The 18963-nt window shown below is 51.3% G+C and overlaps 1 protein-coding gene across 2 annotated transcripts; it reads right to left on the reverse strand.

Moving 5' to 3' along the window:
• Positions 1-5998: 5998 nt before the first annotated feature.
• Positions 5999-18200, reverse strand: SSTR5 (somatostatin receptor 5). 2 transcript variants are annotated; one of them, XM_074552785.1, is made up of 2 exons: positions 17525-18200; positions 5999-9127 (listed from the first exon to the last, which is right to left on the reverse strand). In XM_074552785.1, exon 2 carries the CDS (start codon positions 9048-9050, stop codon positions 7938-7940), a length of 1113 nt encoding a protein of 370 aa, XP_074408886.1. In that variant the 5' UTR covers positions 9051-9127; positions 17525-18200; the 3' UTR covers positions 5999-7937. The 2 variants fall into 2 exon arrangements, with proteins under 2 accessions (XP_074408886.1, XP_074408885.1); XM_074552784.1 differs by lacking the exon at positions 17525-18200 and adding an exon at positions 16741-17059.
• Between the last annotated feature and the right edge of the window lie 763 nt (positions 18201-18963).

Here is an 18963-nt window from a genome sequence, read left to right on the forward strand (position 1 = left end):
GGGGGATATTTGGATTTTGGAGCTCTCATGACTCATCCCAGTGCCAGGAGCAGGGGAATCATTAAATCCACATCGATTCCAGGGGCACAACGACCTTTCCAAGCATCCAAAGGGATCCACAGAATCCAAATTATCCCTAATGGCCTAAAAATCCCTGGAAATCTCAACCTGATGAGGTTTGGGGGGAAAACTGGAATATGTCAAAGCTGAATGTTCCCACTGCCGCATTTTAATTCACTTTTCCACACTGGACATCCCTTTTGGGAAGGAAATTTCCCTAAAATCCAACTTAAACCTCCCCTGCTCTGCTTGTTGGGCTCCCTCTATCCTGGGAATGCCAAAATCCCTGATTCCCATCTCCTCCCAAACTATTTTGGGGATAAAGAGGGAAATCATGAAATCTGCATCAATTCCTGGGGCAAAACCCAGAGTGTGCCCACAGGATCCAGATGGCCTAAAACCCACCGGGAATCTCAGCCTGCTGAGGAATTTTGGGAATTAATTGGAACCTCTAAAAGCTGAACGTCCAAAGAATTTCCCATTTCCACCTTTTAAAATCCCTTTTCGGGGCTGGAATCCCTAAAATCCAAATTAAACCTCCTCTGCTCTGTGTGGTTCCGCTCCCTCCATCCCAGGAATGCCACAACCCCTCATTCCCATCTCCTCCCAGCCCTTTGGGGGACACAGAGCCTGTTTGGGTGTGGTTCCATCCCTCTGGATGGATTTTTTCTCAGGAATAACAACAACAGGCACCCGTGCCTTGGGCAAACTCTTCCCTTCCTCTCCAGGAGGAAACTTTGGATTTACAACAGGAACGGCGAGATAACATCGAGGCTGATAAGGAAACCAGGCAACACACCAGGCTAATGGATTGCCTCTGGATGAGTGGAATGGGATTTAATGGCTCCAGCAAGGATCTATCCCACCCCAAGGATTGGGAGAAAATGCAGGAGATGGGAGGGGAAAGTGGGAAAACAAACAGAGAGCGCTTCCAAGCCAGGGAGCATTCCTGGCTAAAAGCTCCAGGATGGAGACTTTGGCCTTCCACACCCTCCCTGCAGGCTGGGAATGGCAATTCCCAAACCTGGATAGGCTGGGAATGGCAATTCCCAGTTCTGGACAGACTGAGAATGGCAATTCCCAATTCTGGACAGACTGAGAATGGCAATTCCCAATCCCTACACAGGCTGGGAATGGCAATTCCCAAACCTGGATAGGTTGGGAATGGCAATTCCCAATTCTGGACAGACTGAGAATGGCAATTCCCAATCCCTGCACAGGCTGGGAATGGCAATTCCCAAACACTGGATAGTCTGGGAATGGCAATTCCCAAACACTGGATAGGTTGGGAGTGGCAATTCCCAAACACTGGATAGTCTGGGAATGACAATTCCCAATTCTGGACAGGCTGAGAATGGCAATTCCCAAACCCAGAACAGGCTGAGAATGGCAATTTCCAATCCCTGGGCAGTCTGGGAATCTCAATTCCCAAAGCCAGGACAGGTTGGAATCTCCATCCTTCCCTGGAATGAGAGATGGGATTCATTTGGGTTTTCCCTGTTCTTGCTCCCTGCTCTGTTCCTGTAAATCCTGAGGATTCCTCATTGTCCCAATTTTCCAGAGTGTTTTTATTTTTCCTGGCAAGATCCAGAAAATCCGTGTGCGCTCTCTGCCCTCAGCACCTTTTCCTTGCTTAATTTTGGGAGATTTCCTGTTCTCTCCCAGGTTTTGCAGTAAAATCCCTGGGATTCGGATGGGGCAGGGCCTTCCTGTGGGGATAACCCAGGATTTGTGTCCTTGCAGGGCTGGATTTGGCTCCAGCAGAGATGTGGGAAAAGCTCCATCCCCTCAGGAATGGGCAAACAGGGAGAGGAGCTGGATCCCTGGGATGAGGAGGGATTTGCTGCCCTGTTCCCAACGCTGTGGATGTTTCCCCTCACAGCTGCATTTGTATTCCAGCCAAAAGCTGCTGCAGAGATTTGGGCACCCAACAATCCCTGCCAGACATGGGGAATGACAGCCTAATGCTATTTCCAGGGAAAATCACATTAAAATCCAAGGAATTGGTTTTCCTCTGGATGGTTCTGGAAGCAAATCCCTCTCTGCTGGCTCCAGGCTGGAATGCTGCAAGCTCAGCCACCCCAAGGCAATTCCAGGAGTGAAATTCCACGTGCAGGAAACTGAGGAATTGCCGCTGGATTTGGGGTTTTGCTGATCCAAAACCCAGCACAGAGCCTGTGAATTCCCAGGGGATCACATTGGAATAATCTCTCTTTTTAAGAATCCAGAACAATTCATCCACCCGATCATTTCTCCCATTTCTCCCTGGATTTTGTGTTTTCATCCCTGTTAAGTCAGAATCCTGATTTTTTCCAGGATGCAAAAGACACCTGGGCAGGGCTGGGCTCAGTGATCACAGTGATCCTGTGATTCCAGGGATGCAGAACCCTCCATTCCCATTCCCATTCCCATTCCCATTCCCATTCCCATTCCCATTCCCATTCCCATTCCCATTCCCATTCCCTGCCTCTGTCAGCTCAGCTCCCAGGTTTTCATCAGGTCAGAAATCCACAATCTGCTTTTCCCTCCCTGAAAACGTGCTGAAAAAATCCAAACACCATCGAGTGCCATGAATTAATTCCATGGAAATGCCTCTTGATTCCTGTCAGGAAATAAAAGAATTCCAAGTGTGGGATGGGGGCTGTCAGCCCTGTCTGGCACCCGGCATATGGGGCTGGGATCTGTGGAAAAAACGGGACAGGGATGCAAACAGGATGCTCTCATTAATTCTGGGAATACATAATTAATTAATTACCCTGCCCAAGGGAGCTGCTGTCACCACGGCTCCCGGAGCCAGCGCTTCTCCTGCTCTGGTGAAGCAGGAATTGTGCATGGGATTTGTGCAGCCTACTCCTGAAAACAGGAATTGTGCAGGAATTGTGCATGGGATTTGTGCAGCCTACTCCTGAAAACAGGAATTGTGCATGGGATTTGTGCTGCCTACTCCTGAAAACAGGAATTGTGCATGGGATTTGTGCTCCTTGGTTTTTGGAAGCAGGAATTGTGCATGGGATTTGTGCTCCTTGGTTTTTGGAAGCAGGAATTGTGCATGGAATTGTGCATGGAATTTTTGCTGCCTGGCTCTGTTGTTCCTCCTGGATGCAGGAATTGTGCCCAGGATTGCTGCCCCATCCCTGGAAGCGCCCAAGGTCAAAGCTTGGAGCATCCTAGAATAGTGGGAATTGTTCCTGCTCATGGCAGGGGTTGGAATGGGATGAGCTTTAAATCCCTCCCCATCCAGAGCATTCCACGATTCTTTGTTTTGCTAGGAAAAGCCAGGAGTGCATAAATTCACTGGGGCCTTGGAGGGGTTTTTATCCTTTTTTTTTTTTTCCCAACAGATTCTCCAGAGGAAACCGTGGTGGGATTCACCTCTGGAGCAGGGAGGGAAAAAGCCCCAAATCTCCTTCTGGAATATGAAATAGGGATCCTCTGGAACAGGGAGAGGAAAAGCCACAAATCTCCCTCTGGAATATGAAATAGGGATCCCCTGGAGCAGGGAGAGGAAAAGCCCCAAATCTCCCTCTGGAATATGAAATAGGGATCCCCTGGAGCAGGGGGGGCTGCAATCCTGGATCTCCCATCCCAGAGGGATGCACCAGGATTACAAACCCCAAATCCAGCCAGCAGAGGTGATCCATGGAAGGTGAAGGGAAAACTCTTCCCTGAAAATTCCCAGGTCTGATCTGCACTTCCAGGCCTGGGCTGTGTTTTCATCCAGGTCAAATCCCCATGGAAATTCCTGTTTATCTCCCATCCCCACAGGCCAGGATTGTTCATTTCCAGCTTTTTCCAAGGGCTGCTGCTTTTCCTGTTGGGAAGTCACAGCAGGTTCATCTCAGGCTGAGGGAATGGGATCCATCCAATATTTGGGATGACTCCTGGCTCAAGGTCAGGACAGGATCCAGGGCTTAGAGGCTCCGGAGAAGGGAGGCAGCAGGGACAGCTTCACCTGCTGTGACTTTCCAGGGAATGATGGGCAGATAGGGAGGATTAAGTGTGAAAGGGAGAGGGAACACAGAAACCCCGAGCGTCGCCCATCCCATGGCAACAGCGCCGGATTTCCATGGAGTTCTCCAAACAACACCCAAAGGGGAGGGAATGAAGGACCCAGGAGCACCAGGAGCTGGGTGAGGTGAGCAGCTGAGGCATTCCAGGTGAGAGAGGGGCTGGAGCTGGATAAAATACCCTGGGAATAAAGCTGGGAATGAAATCGGCCGCTCCTGCCTGGGCTGCAGCTCCAAGGAGCAGGGACAGGCACTGGAAATTGGGATTTGTGGGATTTAAGGAGGCTGCTGATGGGTCAGGGCTGGCCCAGGACTCTGTGGCACAGGGAATGTTTGGATTCCAGGGATAATCCCAGCCCTGGAAGCTCAGGGAGCAGAGAGCTGGGAGTTTAGCTGGGAGTTAAGGAGGGAAGGTGCAAAAATACCATGTGTGCCCTGCCCTTACTCCAACATCAATCCACTGATGAATCCTGGGATAAATTCCACACTTAAATCCCAGGATAAATTCCTCACTTCAGGCACTTTCCTGGGATTTTTCCTCCCTTGGAAAGCAACCAGGACAAATCCCAAAGCCAGAGGATTCCATGGTGACCCTGCTGAAACCCACAAGTACCCAGTGAAGCCCATGGATCCCTCTGGGATGCCCACCTGGAATCTTCCCTTTGGAATTGCTGTCTCCTAATGCCACTTGTCCAAACTGAATCCATTATTTCCCCCCCTCAATTAAACCCATTTTTCATGGAATAAAAGTGGATTCCTGAAGGAAGCTGTTCCTGTATCCCAAAGGTTGCCTGGTGGATTTTTCCACGCACCCTTCCTTCCCATCCTTTGGTATCCAGCAGCTGCAATTCCCTTTATTCCATGGATCTCATTGAATATTCATAGCTGGAGCCTGAACCAGAAATTCCAGTTTATTTTTTATTTATTATTTTATTTCATTTTTATTTTATCCAAATGATTTTTCCACCTCCTGAGGGTCAGGTGGGCACCGGGCAAATTTTCCATGATCTTCCCGTGGGTGTTTTGTCTTTATTTTCCAGCAGAGCAGAGCCAACATTTGGAATCCTTGGATAAATCAAAGAAAAAGCTGAATAAGCTGGAATTTGGAAGGATTGTCTGTCGAGGTATTAAAGATGTCACTCAGTCCCTGGGGCTGAGGGATTGGGGCTGGAATGTGTGGATAAAAAAAAGGGATGTGGGGAGTGTCGGTGCTGTCTGGAAGGGCTGGCTGGGAGGACAGATCCTGCCTGGAATTTGTCATTCTTTGTGGAAGGATGACATGTTTTGATGGGATGTGTGCAGGGACGTTGGCAGCTCAGCTGGCTCCTCAGAATTCCTCTGCCAAGCTGCCAGGAGAAGGCAGGAATGGCGTTTGGGATGCGGGGAAAAGCCAGCAGAGCTTCTTCCCAAGGCACAGAGCTGAGGAAAGAGTTGTTGGGATGGGGAGGGAATCCCATGGAGGAAAGGCTGGGTGGCACTGGGAGAGATGATCTGCAGGAGCTGCTCCCAGAAAAAATTCCTTGGGCCAGGAAAAAAATAAAAATAACTCCTCCAAAGCAGCATTCCCATGGCACTGAATTCCCCAGGGAGCTGCTGCTTGGAAAGGGAATTTTCCTGGGAATTGGGGCATTGAGAGCTTTCCTAAATTTATCCATGAATATGATGGATTGCAGCATTACCACTGGGAATGTTGGATGGGCTGGCTGGAATTTCTGTGTTCTGGGAATTGGGATTCCCATCCTGATCTGGGGAAAAGAGGTGGGATTGGTCTGGGGCAGGTGGAAAACAAGGCCCAGGTTTATCCACCTCCTTTCCAGAGTCTGTTCCCTCTGGATAAAACTTCCCTTGGATTTGATTCCCTTTAATTCCAAGGATATGATCAAACTCCATGGAGGGAGGGCACAAATGCTCTTTGCTCTGCCCAAAACAGGGTTTAGCTCCTTCCCAGAAATCTGAATTTATTAAAATCTTTTTCTTTTTTTTTTTCCAAAGCAGATTTTCCTGCCCCAACCTTGAGCTTTCCCGTCATTTCCCTCTCCAGAGGGATCATTTCAGGTGGAAAACCGAGGGAATCACCGCCCAGCTCACACCAAACCTATGGGAAAAGATAATTTTATTAATTAATCAGCTAAACCTGGCTGTGCTGGGATTTGGAATGTGCTGTAGAGCAGGTGGGCACTGCCTGCTACTGGGAGAAACCTGGGAGTAAATTACTCATGGTCCCAGCCAGGCTCTGTGCTTGTGCCTTGGTGAGTTCCTGCCTTTGGGAATGTGAGTGTCACATCCAACAGAACAAATGGAATGATGGAATCATTAAAGTTGGGAAAAACCTCCAGGATTGAGGCAAAAACACCCCCTGGCAAGTGCACCAGTCAGGAGGGGATTGAGCTGGGTTTAATTTCTGAAAACACAGCTTTGAGTCCAGATTTACACTCAGAGGGGATTGAGCTGGGTTTAGTGTCTGAAAACACAATTTTGAGTCCAAACTTTTGCTCAGAGGGGATTGAGCTGGGTTTGGTGTCTGAAAACACAATTTTGAGTCCAGACTTTTGCTCAGAGGGGATTGAGCTGGGTTTGGTGTCTGAAAACACAGCTTTGAGTCCAGACTTGCACTCAGAACCAAGGAATGGACACCAAATCTCCCCAGGAGCCCACGGCCATCAGCCCTGACATCACAATAGCGGGGTCACAGCCCATTTCATGGGGGGGGAAGGTGGAAATGTCATGGCTGCATTGATTCCTTTCCAGAGTGTTTTCCTAAACTTGTTTTTTTTTTTAATCTTTCTGGCTTTGTTTGAAGGGTTCCTGGCTGTTCTGGCTCCCTGGGATGGGTTAATGGCAGGAAAACAAAGCAAAGGCAGCACCCAGCACACCAGAACCCATTTCCAGAGCAGTGCTGGTGCCTTTTTTGCATGAAACTCTGAAGAAATCTCATTTTCCTTTCAGAAATCCCCTTGAAGAATTCCCAAAGATCCCAGCTGAGCTGTTTGCTGCTCAGAGCAGATCCCAGCAGTACAAAGCAGCCTTAAACCAAACTTAACAAGAGAATTAGAGCTGGCTTAGTGTTGTTTGCATGGCTAGAGGGGTACAAAGCCTGGAAATCATTCCCTGGAGGACCCAAAGTGGTCCCAGACATCAGATCCACCAGGACACCACCAGAGCTTGGCACTTCCAGCTGGGAAAAGCAGGGAAGAGCCCTCTGTGTACATTCGTGGGCGCTTCTGGGGCTCCACATTTTCCTTTTGCATGAACTGAAGTCCCCAAGTCCTCCAGGGGACTCTGCAGTGCCAGGCCATGCCCTCATTAAAGTCCCCAAGTCCTCCAGGGGACTCTGCAGTGCCAGGCCATGCCCTCATTAAAGTCCCCAAGTCCTCCATAGACTCTGCAGTGCCAGGCCATGCCCTGCTTGATGTCCCCAGGTCCTCCAGGGGACTTTGCAGTGCCAGGCCATGCCCTGCTTGATGTCCCCAGGTCGTTCAGGGGACTCTGCAGTGCCAGGCCATGCCCTGCTTGATGTCCCCAAGGCCTCCAGGGGACTCTGCAGTGCCAGGCCATGCCCTGCTTGATGTCCCCAAGTCCTCCAGGGGACTCCGCAGTGCCAGGTCATGCCCTCATTAAAGTCCCCAAGTCCTCCAGAGACTCTGCAGTGCCAGGCCATGCCCTGCTTGATGTCCCCAGGTCGTTCAGGGGACTCTGCAGTGCCAGGCCATGCCCTCATTAAAGTCCCCAGGTCCTCCAGGGGACTCTGCAGTGCCAGGCCATGCCCTCATTTAAGTCCCCAGGTCGTTCAGGGGACTTTGCAGTGCCAGGCCATGCCCTGCTTGATGTCCCCAAGTCCTCCAGGGGACTCTGCAGTGCCAGGCCATGCCCTCAGACCTTGCTGGTCTGCATGTGCCCGTTGAACTCCACGTTCCTCTGGGTCAGCATGGACTCCTGCAGGCGGCTGCTGTTCTCCTGCCTGTGCTCCACGGGCTCTCCGTCCTCCGCTCCATCGCCCTTGCGGAGGCAGAGAACCTTCTGGAAGCTCTGCTTGAAGTTGTCGGAGAGGAAGCCGTAGAGGATGGGGTTGGCGCAGCTGTTGGCGTAGCTCAGCACCACCATGAAGAAGTAGAGCCCCTCGAGGACGGGGTCGGCGGGCAGGATGAGGATCAGGTTGACGATGTTCATGGTGTAGAAGGGCAGCCAGCAGAACACGAAGACCACCACGATGATCACCACCATCCTGGTGACCTTCCGCTCCGACCGGCGGCGCCGCGTGGAGCCCACGCGGATCCCCGAGGACTTCACCTTGACCACGATCAGCAGGTAGCACAGGCAGATGACCAGCAGGGGCCCGAAGAAGCCCAGCACCGAGGTGTAGATGATGAACGCCGCCGACCAGACGTTGACCGGCTCCGGCCAGTTCATGTTGCACGTCTGGAAATCCTCCTGCACGTCCGAGAAGATGATCACGGGCAGCACCACCAAGAAGGAGAAGGTCCAGACCGTGGCGCTGATGAGCTTGGCCACCCTGGGGCGTCTCCACTTGGTGGATTTGATGGGGTGCACCACGGCCAGGTAGCGGTCCATGCTCATCACCGTCAGGCAGAAGATGCTGGTGAACTGGTTGATGCCGTCCACGGTCATGACCAGGCGGCAGAGGAAGGAGCCGAAGGGCCAGTAGGAGATGGCGTTCTGGGTGGCCAGGAAGGGCAGGCCCAGCATGAAGAGCACGTCGGCCACGGCCAGGTTGAGGATGTAGATGTTGGTGACCGTTTTCATCTTGGCGTGCCGCAGCACCACGTAGATGACCAGGGCGTTGCCGCTCAGCCCCAGGGCGCACACCAGCAGGTAGCAGATGGGGATGAGCACCTTGTGGATGTACTGGAACGGTGGCACCTCCGGCAGCGTCCCGTTCTCCGTCCCGTTGGGCAGCAGGGACGAGTTGGCCTGGTCGGGAGCGGCCTCCATGCTGAACGTGCTGGAGAAGTACAGAGGATCCATGGGGGTTTTTGTTTTGTCTCTCTCTGTGGGTTTTTTTCCCCTCTTAGGAGAGATTAAACTTCACGGGCATCTTGTTCCTTAGAAGGAAAATTCGAGATGCGAAAAGTCAAAATTCAAAGATTAAAAAAATTAAAAATTTTAAAAATTGTAGAATTATAGAAAAATAAAAATAAAATAGGATAGAAATAGGAACAGGAACAGGAATAGGAATAGGAATAGGAATAGGAATAGGAATAGGAATAGAAATAGAAATAGGAATAGGAATAGGAATAGGAATAGGAATAGGAATAGGAATAGAAAAAGGAATAGAAAAAGAAATAGAAATAGGAATAGAAAAAGGAATAGAAAAAGAAATAGAAATAGGAACAGAAATAGAAATAGAAATAAAAATAAAAATAAAAATAAAAATAAATAAAAATAAAAATAAAAATAAAAATAAAATGAAAATAAAAATAAAAATAAAAATAAAAATAAAAAATAAAAAAATAAAAATAAATTAAAAATTAGAAATTAAAAATTTAAATACTAAAATATTAAAATAATTTAAGATTTAAAATAATTTAAAATTTCAGAAATTCAAAAAATCAAAAACTCAAGGAAAAGACAGACAGGACTTTTACAAAGCAGAATTTTACAATCACTTCCATTTTCTCTTCTATTCAGGATTTGGGGTTGGGTTATTCAGCCCGGGAGGAGGATGGGATCAATTCCCTACAAAGGAATTGCACAATGGGAGAATTCCCATGCTCATCCCAGGTTCTGTTTCATTTTCACAGGATCCAGGGCTGGGTGTAGCTGTGATGGATTTTTCCCTGGAACAGAATTCCCAGAGCAGCTGGGGCTGCCCCTGGATCCTGGAACCGTCCAAGGCTGGGTTGGATGGGGCTGGGAGCACCCTGGGATAGAGGAAGGTGTTGGGGTTGGAACTGGGATCAGGGGAAGAAGCAAAACTTCCCATAACAATGGAAAACCCTTGGAAAAAAAAATCCCTGAGCTCAAAACCAGAAAGGATCATTGAGATCTTCCCCACCAGGTCAGGGTGTGTGCACAGAGAAGGGAAGGAATAAACTCCTTTTTCCCATCTCTAAAGGTTATTTGTGTTCCCACATCCTCTCCTCTCACCCTGAACTGCTTTTTATCCCAAAAATCTCTTTTTTCCCTGCAGGAAATCCAAGCTGCACTGGGCAGCTCCAGGACAGCTGAACAGATTTGAAGCTGGAATAAATTTTACCAACCATCCTGAAAAAGGTGAAGAATTTCCAACACCCCTTTCCTGCGGCGAGCTCGATCCCCAGGAATATTTTTCCACCTTTTTGTCAAAGTGGGGTTCAAATTATCAGGTGGGGAAACTTGGAAACATCCTATGAAAAATGGAGATTTAAAGCACCAAAAAATGGAGATTTTAAAGCACCAAAAAAATGGATATTTAAAGCACCAAATCCTGGTGAAGGTGGAAGAAACACCCAGCAATTTTTGCTGCCGTCACCTGACGATCAGATTCCCACAATAATCCGGGGGTTTGGGGCTGGAATCACAAACAGCCAGCCCACAGCACTGGAAAAGCTCCTTGTCTCCAGGAGCAATGTGAAACCACCTCCGTCCATGGCTGGGCTTTCTCCTGGGGTGAGAAAACCTGGGGGAGAGGAGGAGCCCCTGCAGCTCCCGGGAGGAATCTCAAATGTGCCGAGCTGCTTTGGGAATGTGCAGATGGGGAGTAGGTGTCTCACGTGGCGGGGTGGAGATGCACCGGGGGAACTGGGAGTGCAGGAGGAGCTGGGGGAGCTGCTGGAGCTCCAGAGGGATGGGGAGGATGGGACGGGAGGAGCTGGATGTGCTGCTGGATGTGCCCAGGGATGTTGGGAGCATCCCTGCAATTCCCAGCATCCCGCTGCAGGCAGAGCTCTTTATAAATTAAACAGGAGAGGGTCAGAGGCTGGGTAAAATAACACAGGGAAAGGCCAGTTCTGGCTGGAAAAGTGGAATTTAAAATCCTGATCTTCAACCTGTTTTGAAGTCCTGAGCTGCAGCAAATCTGAGGTTATTTATGGGGAAATTCTGGGAGAAGCTGAATATGGGATGCCTCATTCTCAGCTGGAGGGGTTTGGAAATTCCCATTTTCCTGCTGTGACCCCACTGGGATCACCGAAGGGAAGGATAGGAAGGAAAAAATGCATGGGATGGGGCAGGCAGGGTTTATAAACTCACATCCATGGAGCCGCATCCTTGGGATTGGAAAATTCTTCCCAGACAAGCTCAGCACATCCAGGCTGGGCCCAAAAAGCCCAGATTTCCATCTGAGCCTGGGAAAAATTGGAAGGCACAGAAAGAAGCAGAGCTGGAGCTCAGCAGGGAAGGTCAGGAGGAGCAGTCATGTGTGGCTCATCCTCTAACAAACGGGAAAGGACACCTTTTCCAAAGTGCCCTTTCCACAGTGTGAAATCCTTGGATTCAGGACTGCAGGAATTGCACAATGACTTCAGTCCTGCTCCTTCCACCACCCCTGGAGCTCAGGCCTTGGAAAGAGGAGCTTTTTCTTTGGATAATTCCCATTTGTTCTCCCCCTGGAGAAATGCTCCAGCCCCAAATCCCTGTTTGCAGAGGGGCTCTGGGCTCTCCCAGCCATCCATGGGCATTCCAGGGGTTATTCATGAAGGGCTGAGGTGTGTTTTCCATGGAGAGGGGCGGATATTTTGGGGTTCTTTTGTGGATTTTTGGATTTTTGGATTTTTATTTTCTAACAGAGAGGAATTTCCAGGTTCCCTCAGCAGCCAGACTTTTCCTGGAGTCAGGGACACTTTGTCACCTCAGAGTTTTGGGGCTCTTTCTGTGGTTTGTGGGAATATTCACCTTTCCCTCGGGATTTTTGTTCTGTGGGATGAACTGTAGAACATTCCCTGTCATACTGAGTGGATTGGGAAGGGAGTCCCAGAACCCTGGAATGCTTTGAGTCGGAAGGGACCTCCAAGCTCATCCATGAGACCTCCCATGATCCCAGACCGCTCCAGCATGGATATGGACAATTCCAGGGATGCTCCAGAGCATTTCCTGAGGGGAAATCCATTTCCCAAGGCTCTGCTGGGAATCCTTCCAGCTCTTCCCTGCTGTTTTCAGCACCAGGAAGGAATTTACTCCACCTGGACATCCCTCATTCCCAGGATTTGACATCCCAAATTCCCCCAGATCTGTCAACCAAACTCAGATCGCCATCCCACTTTTGCTTCCCTCAGCCTTTGCTTTGCAGCCACCAGAATTTTGGGATTTTTCCTGGGAAAAAAAAAAACCAAAAAACCCTCAGCTGCAAATCCATGTTTTCCTGGCTGCCTTGGAGGAGCACAGGGAATTTTCCCCCCTCTCCAGGTGACAATTTGTCCCTCACCAGCACGATTTGGCCTCAGCTCCTTTTGTCACCACAACCCTGAACCTGCACAAAGGGTGATTAAAGATGATGATTAAAGGTAATTAAGAGGCGCTGATTGATCCCTCATAGCCTTGTTTGGTGTTCTTAATTAAGGGATTAATAACAAACACGCCTCCAGGGGGTTTTCTCTCATTCAGCTTTTTATTCCCCTTTGATTGCAAAGCCCCCACCCTGGGATTGTCCATAAATTCTGGGTTTTCTGCTTAAAATTGAGGAGCTGGGAACGTGGACCTGGAATAATCACTGACAGAATTCCAAGTTTTGACAGAGCACCATCCAGGAAAAATCAGCATCCACAGCAGCTGAATATATCTCTGTCCCTGCTTCCCAAAAAAATTCAGGGAATAAATAGCAGAGGTGTTATGGTGCTAGAATTTCGCATTTGTGAAAACTCCTAAATAAACCTGGGTGAAAAAAACCCCAAGCATTAACAGAACAGCGACTGAAAAATCATCCCAACCTAAGGAAAAACAAACGTTTAAAATGGAATTAACATTTTTAATTTAAAATTAAAAATGCCCAGACAGATCAAGGCTGAAGTTTTCCCTGGGCTCAGGTCACAGCAGGAAAGCAAAAATAACTCCATGGAGAACATTGCATGAGAGTGAGGCGGGAATTGCAGGAATTAAACCTCATTTTCCAAGCTGGATTGGATCCTGCTGCCTGTTTGCCTCTGGAATCATCACTCTCTCATCCACGATAATTGCTGGGAATGGAATTACAGCACCAGCATGGCAGATTGCTGCTTCCAGCAGCAGGATAATTAGGGATAACACAGCCAGTGGGAATCCAGGCTTTTCAAATTGTCTTGGGAGGAAAAACACCCCGAGAACTCTCCAGGAATTGTCTCCGGGCAGCAGAGCTCCCATCCCGTGGAGCTGGCTGCAATAAATCCCTGGGGTTTTGATAATTTCATTGTTTTCGTGTTTTGGAGCTGTGTCCATCAGCTGCTGCTCCTCAGGGAGCTCCTGGGGCCTCGTTTGTGGGTTTGGGTGGATGGGGAAGGCAGGGCGGGGAGGGAGGGAGACTGCTGGGGAAGATGGAACAGGAAAGCCTTACAAATATGATTGCCTGGCAAAAGATGTTGAGAATATGGAAACTATAAGTGAGATTGAAATGAAAGCAAGCTTTGAGATACTTTAGTTACTGAACAACTGGAAAGCAATGGTGTGGCTGCTGAAGGTAATCCCCTTTTGATGGAACAACACCCTCTGCTTGCAGACAGGCCCAAGGGTCAGAGCAGACCCTACAGCTTGGCAGAAGGGGCCCAAAGAGGAGTTTTTAGGGTTTAAAATATAACACAGTGTGGTAATGTAGTGATTCTTATAGGCTGTATGGAAATGCTATAGGATTTGTATATTGTACTGGATTGGTTAGTGAGAATCAGAATATTCAACACAGAAGCAGATTTATTGTATTGTAATGAGAACCTCGCTGTCTTAGCGCTTGCCTCTTAGCTCTTACTCTCACCTCTTGTCTCTCAGCTCTTGCCTTTTATGCTCTTACCCCTTTTACTCTCTTACTCTTTTACTCTCTCACCCTCTCATCCTCTCTCCCCCTCTCTTCTCTTGGGCCTGCTCTGAGCTGTGCCTGGCAGCTCCCAGCAGGGCCCTGCACCCAGGCCCTTTGCAATGAACCCCAAATCCCAGCAGGGCCCTGCACCCAGGCCCTTTGCAATAAACCCCAAATCCCAGCAGGGCCCTGCACCCAGGCCCTGTGCAATAAACCCCAAATCCCAGCAGGGCCCTGCACCCAGGCCCTTTGCAATAAACCCCAAATTCCATGACCAGAAGAAGATTTATTGTATTCTAATGGGAACCTCACTCTCTCATCCTCTTTACCTCTCTCTTTACCTCTCTTTCTCTCTCTCGGGCCTGCTCTGAGCTGTGGCAGCTCCCAGCAGGGCCCTGCACCCAGGCCCTGTGCAATAAACCCCAAATTCCACCACCTGGCTGCAGAGATCTCTCGTGTCCGTCTGTCCCCACCATCCTATCCCCCTTAAATCTTACAGGAGACCTGGCAGGGCAGCTCTGGGATAGCTCAGAAATCCCAGGAAAGCTGAGGGGCAGCAGCAGGGAAATGCAGCATCACCCTGAGAGCTGCCTCAGCTCTGAGGGATGAAATTGTTCTGCACAATGAAGCGGGCACACCTCGGTTTTCCCAATCCCATCACCTGGAGTTAAAAAAAAACCCCAAAGGAATAATCCATTCAGATTCTCCTGAAAAGGAATTTTCTCCTTGGACAAATTTTTGATGATTCTCAGGGGGCGTTTGCTGCCCTGAAAAAAAAAAATTATGGATTTTTCTCTGCTGGAAACAAAACTTTCCCACCTGAAATTGCTCCTCTGCTTCCTACTGTCTGAATTGGGACTAAACCAATCAGCTGAATTCCAAGTTCAACAACTTCCCGCTTTTAACCCCAAAAAATCTCTTTAAATTGTATATTTGGCACCACCTTGTTATCCCTCAGCCCTTCCCAGGGTTTCCTAGAGCACCTGAGACACTGCTCCTATTTTTATGAGCAAACAACCCATGAAACAACTCATAAACCCAAATCTTTGCTGAATCCTTTTTTTTCTCCCCAAACACATTTCAGTCATGCTCAGGCATTACTCACTCAGGCTCAGCTGCTCCTGCCACACCAACACTCGTGGAAAGCAAAAGCTGCTGGGCTTGGTCCCAAGTTTAAACTGGGTTTGGTCCTGGATTTAAAGTGGGTTTGGTTCTGGATTTAAAATGGGTTTGCTCCTGGATTTAAGCCGGGTTTGCTCCCAGATTTAGACTAGATTTGCTCCTGGATTTAAGGTGGGATGCTGTTGGATTTAGGATGGGTTTGCTCCTGTATTTATGGTGTGTTTGGTCCCAGATTTAAGGTGGGTTTGCTCCTGGATTTAAGATAGGCTTGGTCCCAGATTTAAGCCACTCCAGGCAGAGCAAGGTGTGCAGCTCCATCTCTGTTCCCCTATGGGCAGTGGGGCTGGGGTGAATCTCCCAAACCCGGCTCCAGCTCCAGCACATCCCCAAACCCAGGGGGTTTTTCTGTTCCTCCCTTCCCCTCTGCAATCCACTGACAAGCAGGGATTTCAGGGATATTCCAGGTGGGTGCAGGAGCTCTGATTCCAGTCTGAGGGAGAGCAGGAACAGCCCTGGCCCCGAGGTGGAAGGAGCTCAGGAGCAGCAGCTCCAGGGGGGAAATTCCAGGATTTGGGGTGTCTGGCTCTAGGATCCATCCCACCCCAGCAGTGCAGCTGCACTGCAGCCACCGAGGCTGACCCCAGGAGCTGGGGGTCCCTCAAGCACCCCCAGACTGGTCCCAGCACCCCGGGAGCAGCTGTGGGGTCTCACCCGGGGCTCTCCTCCTCCCCAGAGCTACAAAAAGTCCCTGCTTGATCCCAAATCTCCTGAGCCCGGCTCTTTCTGAGCCCGGCTGTTCTCTCCCTGTTTTTCCATGCCAAGCTCTGGGTTCTGGGGCCAGGGAGCTGCAGGGATCCAGCCCAGGGACAGCCGGAGCTGCTCCCAGCCTGACCCATCCTGACCCCCCAATGTCACCTTGGCCTGATCCCTGATGTCACCTTGGCCTGAGCCCCCCGATGTCACCTTGACACTGACATCTCTGTCTCTGAGCCCCCTGGAGCAGCTCCCAGCTTTGCTCTCCCCGCCGTGTTCTATCCCAGAGCTCTGCTCTGTCCCTGAGCCCCACCAGGGCTCTGTCACATCCCCGGGGGTGACAGCGGCACCGGGCTGTGCCCGCTGGTGCCTTTCGAGTCCCTTCCAGCCCCAAAACCGCGCTCAGGCTGCTCCTGCTTCAAACGCGGCATCGTCCCCACGGCCGGGGGTCCCTCCCGGGTATTCCAAGCTGGGATTGTCACCTCACTGCCCAGAGGGTTCCTCCTTGTCATCCTCCCAGCCAGAACTGTCACCTCACTGCCCAGAGGGGTCACCCCTTGTCATCCTCCCAGCCAAGACTGTCACCTCATTGCCCAGAGGGTCCCTCTCCGGCATCCCCCAGCCAGGATGGAGTCACTCCAGCACCAAAACGCCCCTCAGAAGGGCAAAATCGGTGTTTCCACAAGCGGGACGGACGGCTCCGGTGCCTCCTTCACCCCAGCGAGCTCTCCAAGCGGGGTTTGCTTTGCGGATCCCCCGCCTGCCCCGTGCCCATCCTCCCCGCAGCCATCCCGGCTCCCGTTCCCGCATCCCGCATCTCGGTTCCCGTTCCCCGCTCCCGTTCCCGCATCCCGGCTCCCGTTCCCGGCTCCGGGCCGTGCTCACCTGCGGCTCCAGGGCTGCTCTCCAGGGCTGGAGCAGGAGCCGCCGCTCCCGCAGCCGCGCCGGGAGCGCTCCCCGCGCTGGCCGCTCCCCCGGGAGGAGCCACGGGGCTCGGAGGGGCCGGGGGTGCCGCAGCCCTGGGGCCGCCCCCTGCTCGCCAACTTGGGCTGGCAGCGGCTGCGCGGGGATGCTGTGCCCGCCGGTGCCCCCGCCAGTGCGTGTGTGCCACCTGCGAACGCGCGTGTGCCACCTGCGAGTGCGTGTGCCACCTCCACTGGATGTGTGCCACCTTCAAGTGTGTGTGCTCCCTCCCTGTGTGTGTCCCACCTTTTCATGTCTGTCCCCTTTCCCATGTCTGTGCCCCCTACCCCATGCCTGTGTCCCCCTCCCCATGTCTGTCCCCTTTTCCGTGCCTCTGTCCCACTCCCCCATCCCTGTTCCCATCTCCCCATCCCTGTCCCCTCATCCTTATCCTCATTCCCCCATCCCTGTTCCGCTGTCTCTGTTCCCCCTTCCCATCCCTGTTCCCCCATTCCAACCCCCGCTCTCCATCCCCATCCGTGTCCCTCCATCCCTGTCCCCACTCCCCCATTTCTATACCCCCATCCCCATTCCCTGTCCCCATCCCTGTCCCCCCATCCCTGTCCCCACTCCCCCATTTCTATACCCCCATCCCCATTCCCTGTCCCCATCCCTGTCCCCCCATTCCCATCCCTGTCCCTCCATCCCTGTCCCTCCATCCGCATCCCTGTCCCTGTCCCCCATCCCCATCCCGGGCTGTCCTTACCGGGCTCTGCAGCTCCCGCAGCCCCGGGGCTCAGCCGGCGGGGGAAGAGCCGCATCTGCCCCTGCTCCAGCTCCTGTCCAGCCCCGAGAAATCCCCCAGAGCCTCCCGCAGGCTGGGATCGAGCCCCTCCCGACCCTCAAACCCGGCAGCCGAGCCCGGGGCGCGTTTGGGGACAGCGGGAGGGCTCTGGCACCTGCGGGGCTCCGGATTCACGCCCCCGTCCCTGGGCAGAAGGGGAGCCCGAGTGCCAAGGGCGCATCTCCATCATCCCCGCAGAACGGGATCCCATGTGGGGAGGATTTCCTCCAGCTGGCTCCGAGTCAGGCCCTAAAATCGCTCCCTGGAGGGAAGATGGGGGCTGAAAATCCAGGCTGTGAGGCGAGCTCCGTGTTGGGTTCGCTCCCTCCTAAACTCTGCTGGGCAGGAAGGGGCTGAAGGATTTGGGATTTCGAGCATTTTGCGATGCAACAAGTGCGACAAAAGTGAGGCAGAGCTCTCCCCCCTCCTCCCCGCAACCTCCCTGTGCCCTCACACATCCAAACATCGCTCCCAGCATCACCTCCCCAATTTCTGGGCAGCTTTGGGGGGCTCCGAGCAGCTCCGAGCTCAGCCCCTCCTCATCAGCATGCACAGAGCATCGCGCTCATAATAATGGATCTGATCTTAATCCTCTGTTGAGGCTTTTCAATTAGAGCCGGGTGCTTGAGTCAGACGTGTGAACACGGGGGAAAAAAAGCGAGGCAGAGCTGCTGCTGGCATGTCAGGCTGGAATTCAATCTGCTGATGTATTTATGGGCATGGGTTGCTAAACGCGAGCGAGACTCCAGCCTGCTCTCGCCATGACAATGGGAAGAGTCATCTGATAAAAATAGAATTTGGCATGATAAACAGGCAAGGAGAGGAGCTTCGCATCACCTGCTCGGCAAACACGCCCAGAAAATGCCCACAATTTATTGCCCAGCAATGATCCCGCCAGGAGTGGCAGCTTGAAGCCAAATGGGGTTAATTTAAAGGAATTATCTTTATTTTATTAGAATTTATTGGCAGTTTGTGCTAGGGGAAAATGTTGCTGGATAAACACGGTGGTGCCTAAGTTGCCCTGAAGAAAGCAGCACTTTTCCTGTAAATAAACACTGGGAAAAGAGGAATTTTGCTGGGATCTGTGCAGGGAGACAGGCAGGATTTTCCAAAGCTCTCAAGGCTGGTTAAATTCTTTACCCACCCGAGCCAACAGCGCCCTGTTGGGGCTGAATGGAGGGAACACAAAGCCTGGGAGAGAATTCCCTGCAATCCTGATTTCAGTGCCCAATTCCCCTGGGCAGAGGGCAAAGAGCAGAGGGAAAAGAGCTCCTGGCACCCGTGGGTGGCACAGAGACCTTGGGTGGCACAGGGGACGGGGCCCCACAGGGATGGGAGAGTTTCTTTTCTTTAGAATTTTC

The sequence above is a fragment of the Zonotrichia albicollis genome, chromosome 16 (genome assembly GCF_047830755.1).
Source record: "Zonotrichia albicollis isolate bZonAlb1 chromosome 16, bZonAlb1.hap1, whole genome shotgun sequence".
Lineage (NCBI taxonomy): Eukaryota > Metazoa > Chordata > Aves > Passeriformes > Passerellidae > Zonotrichia > Zonotrichia albicollis.

Coding starts and splice junctions, on each gene's coding strand:
- SSTR5 (XM_074552785.1), bottom strand. CDS start 9,050: ATGGATCCTCTGTACTTCTCCAGCACGTTCAGCATGGAGGCCGCTCCC.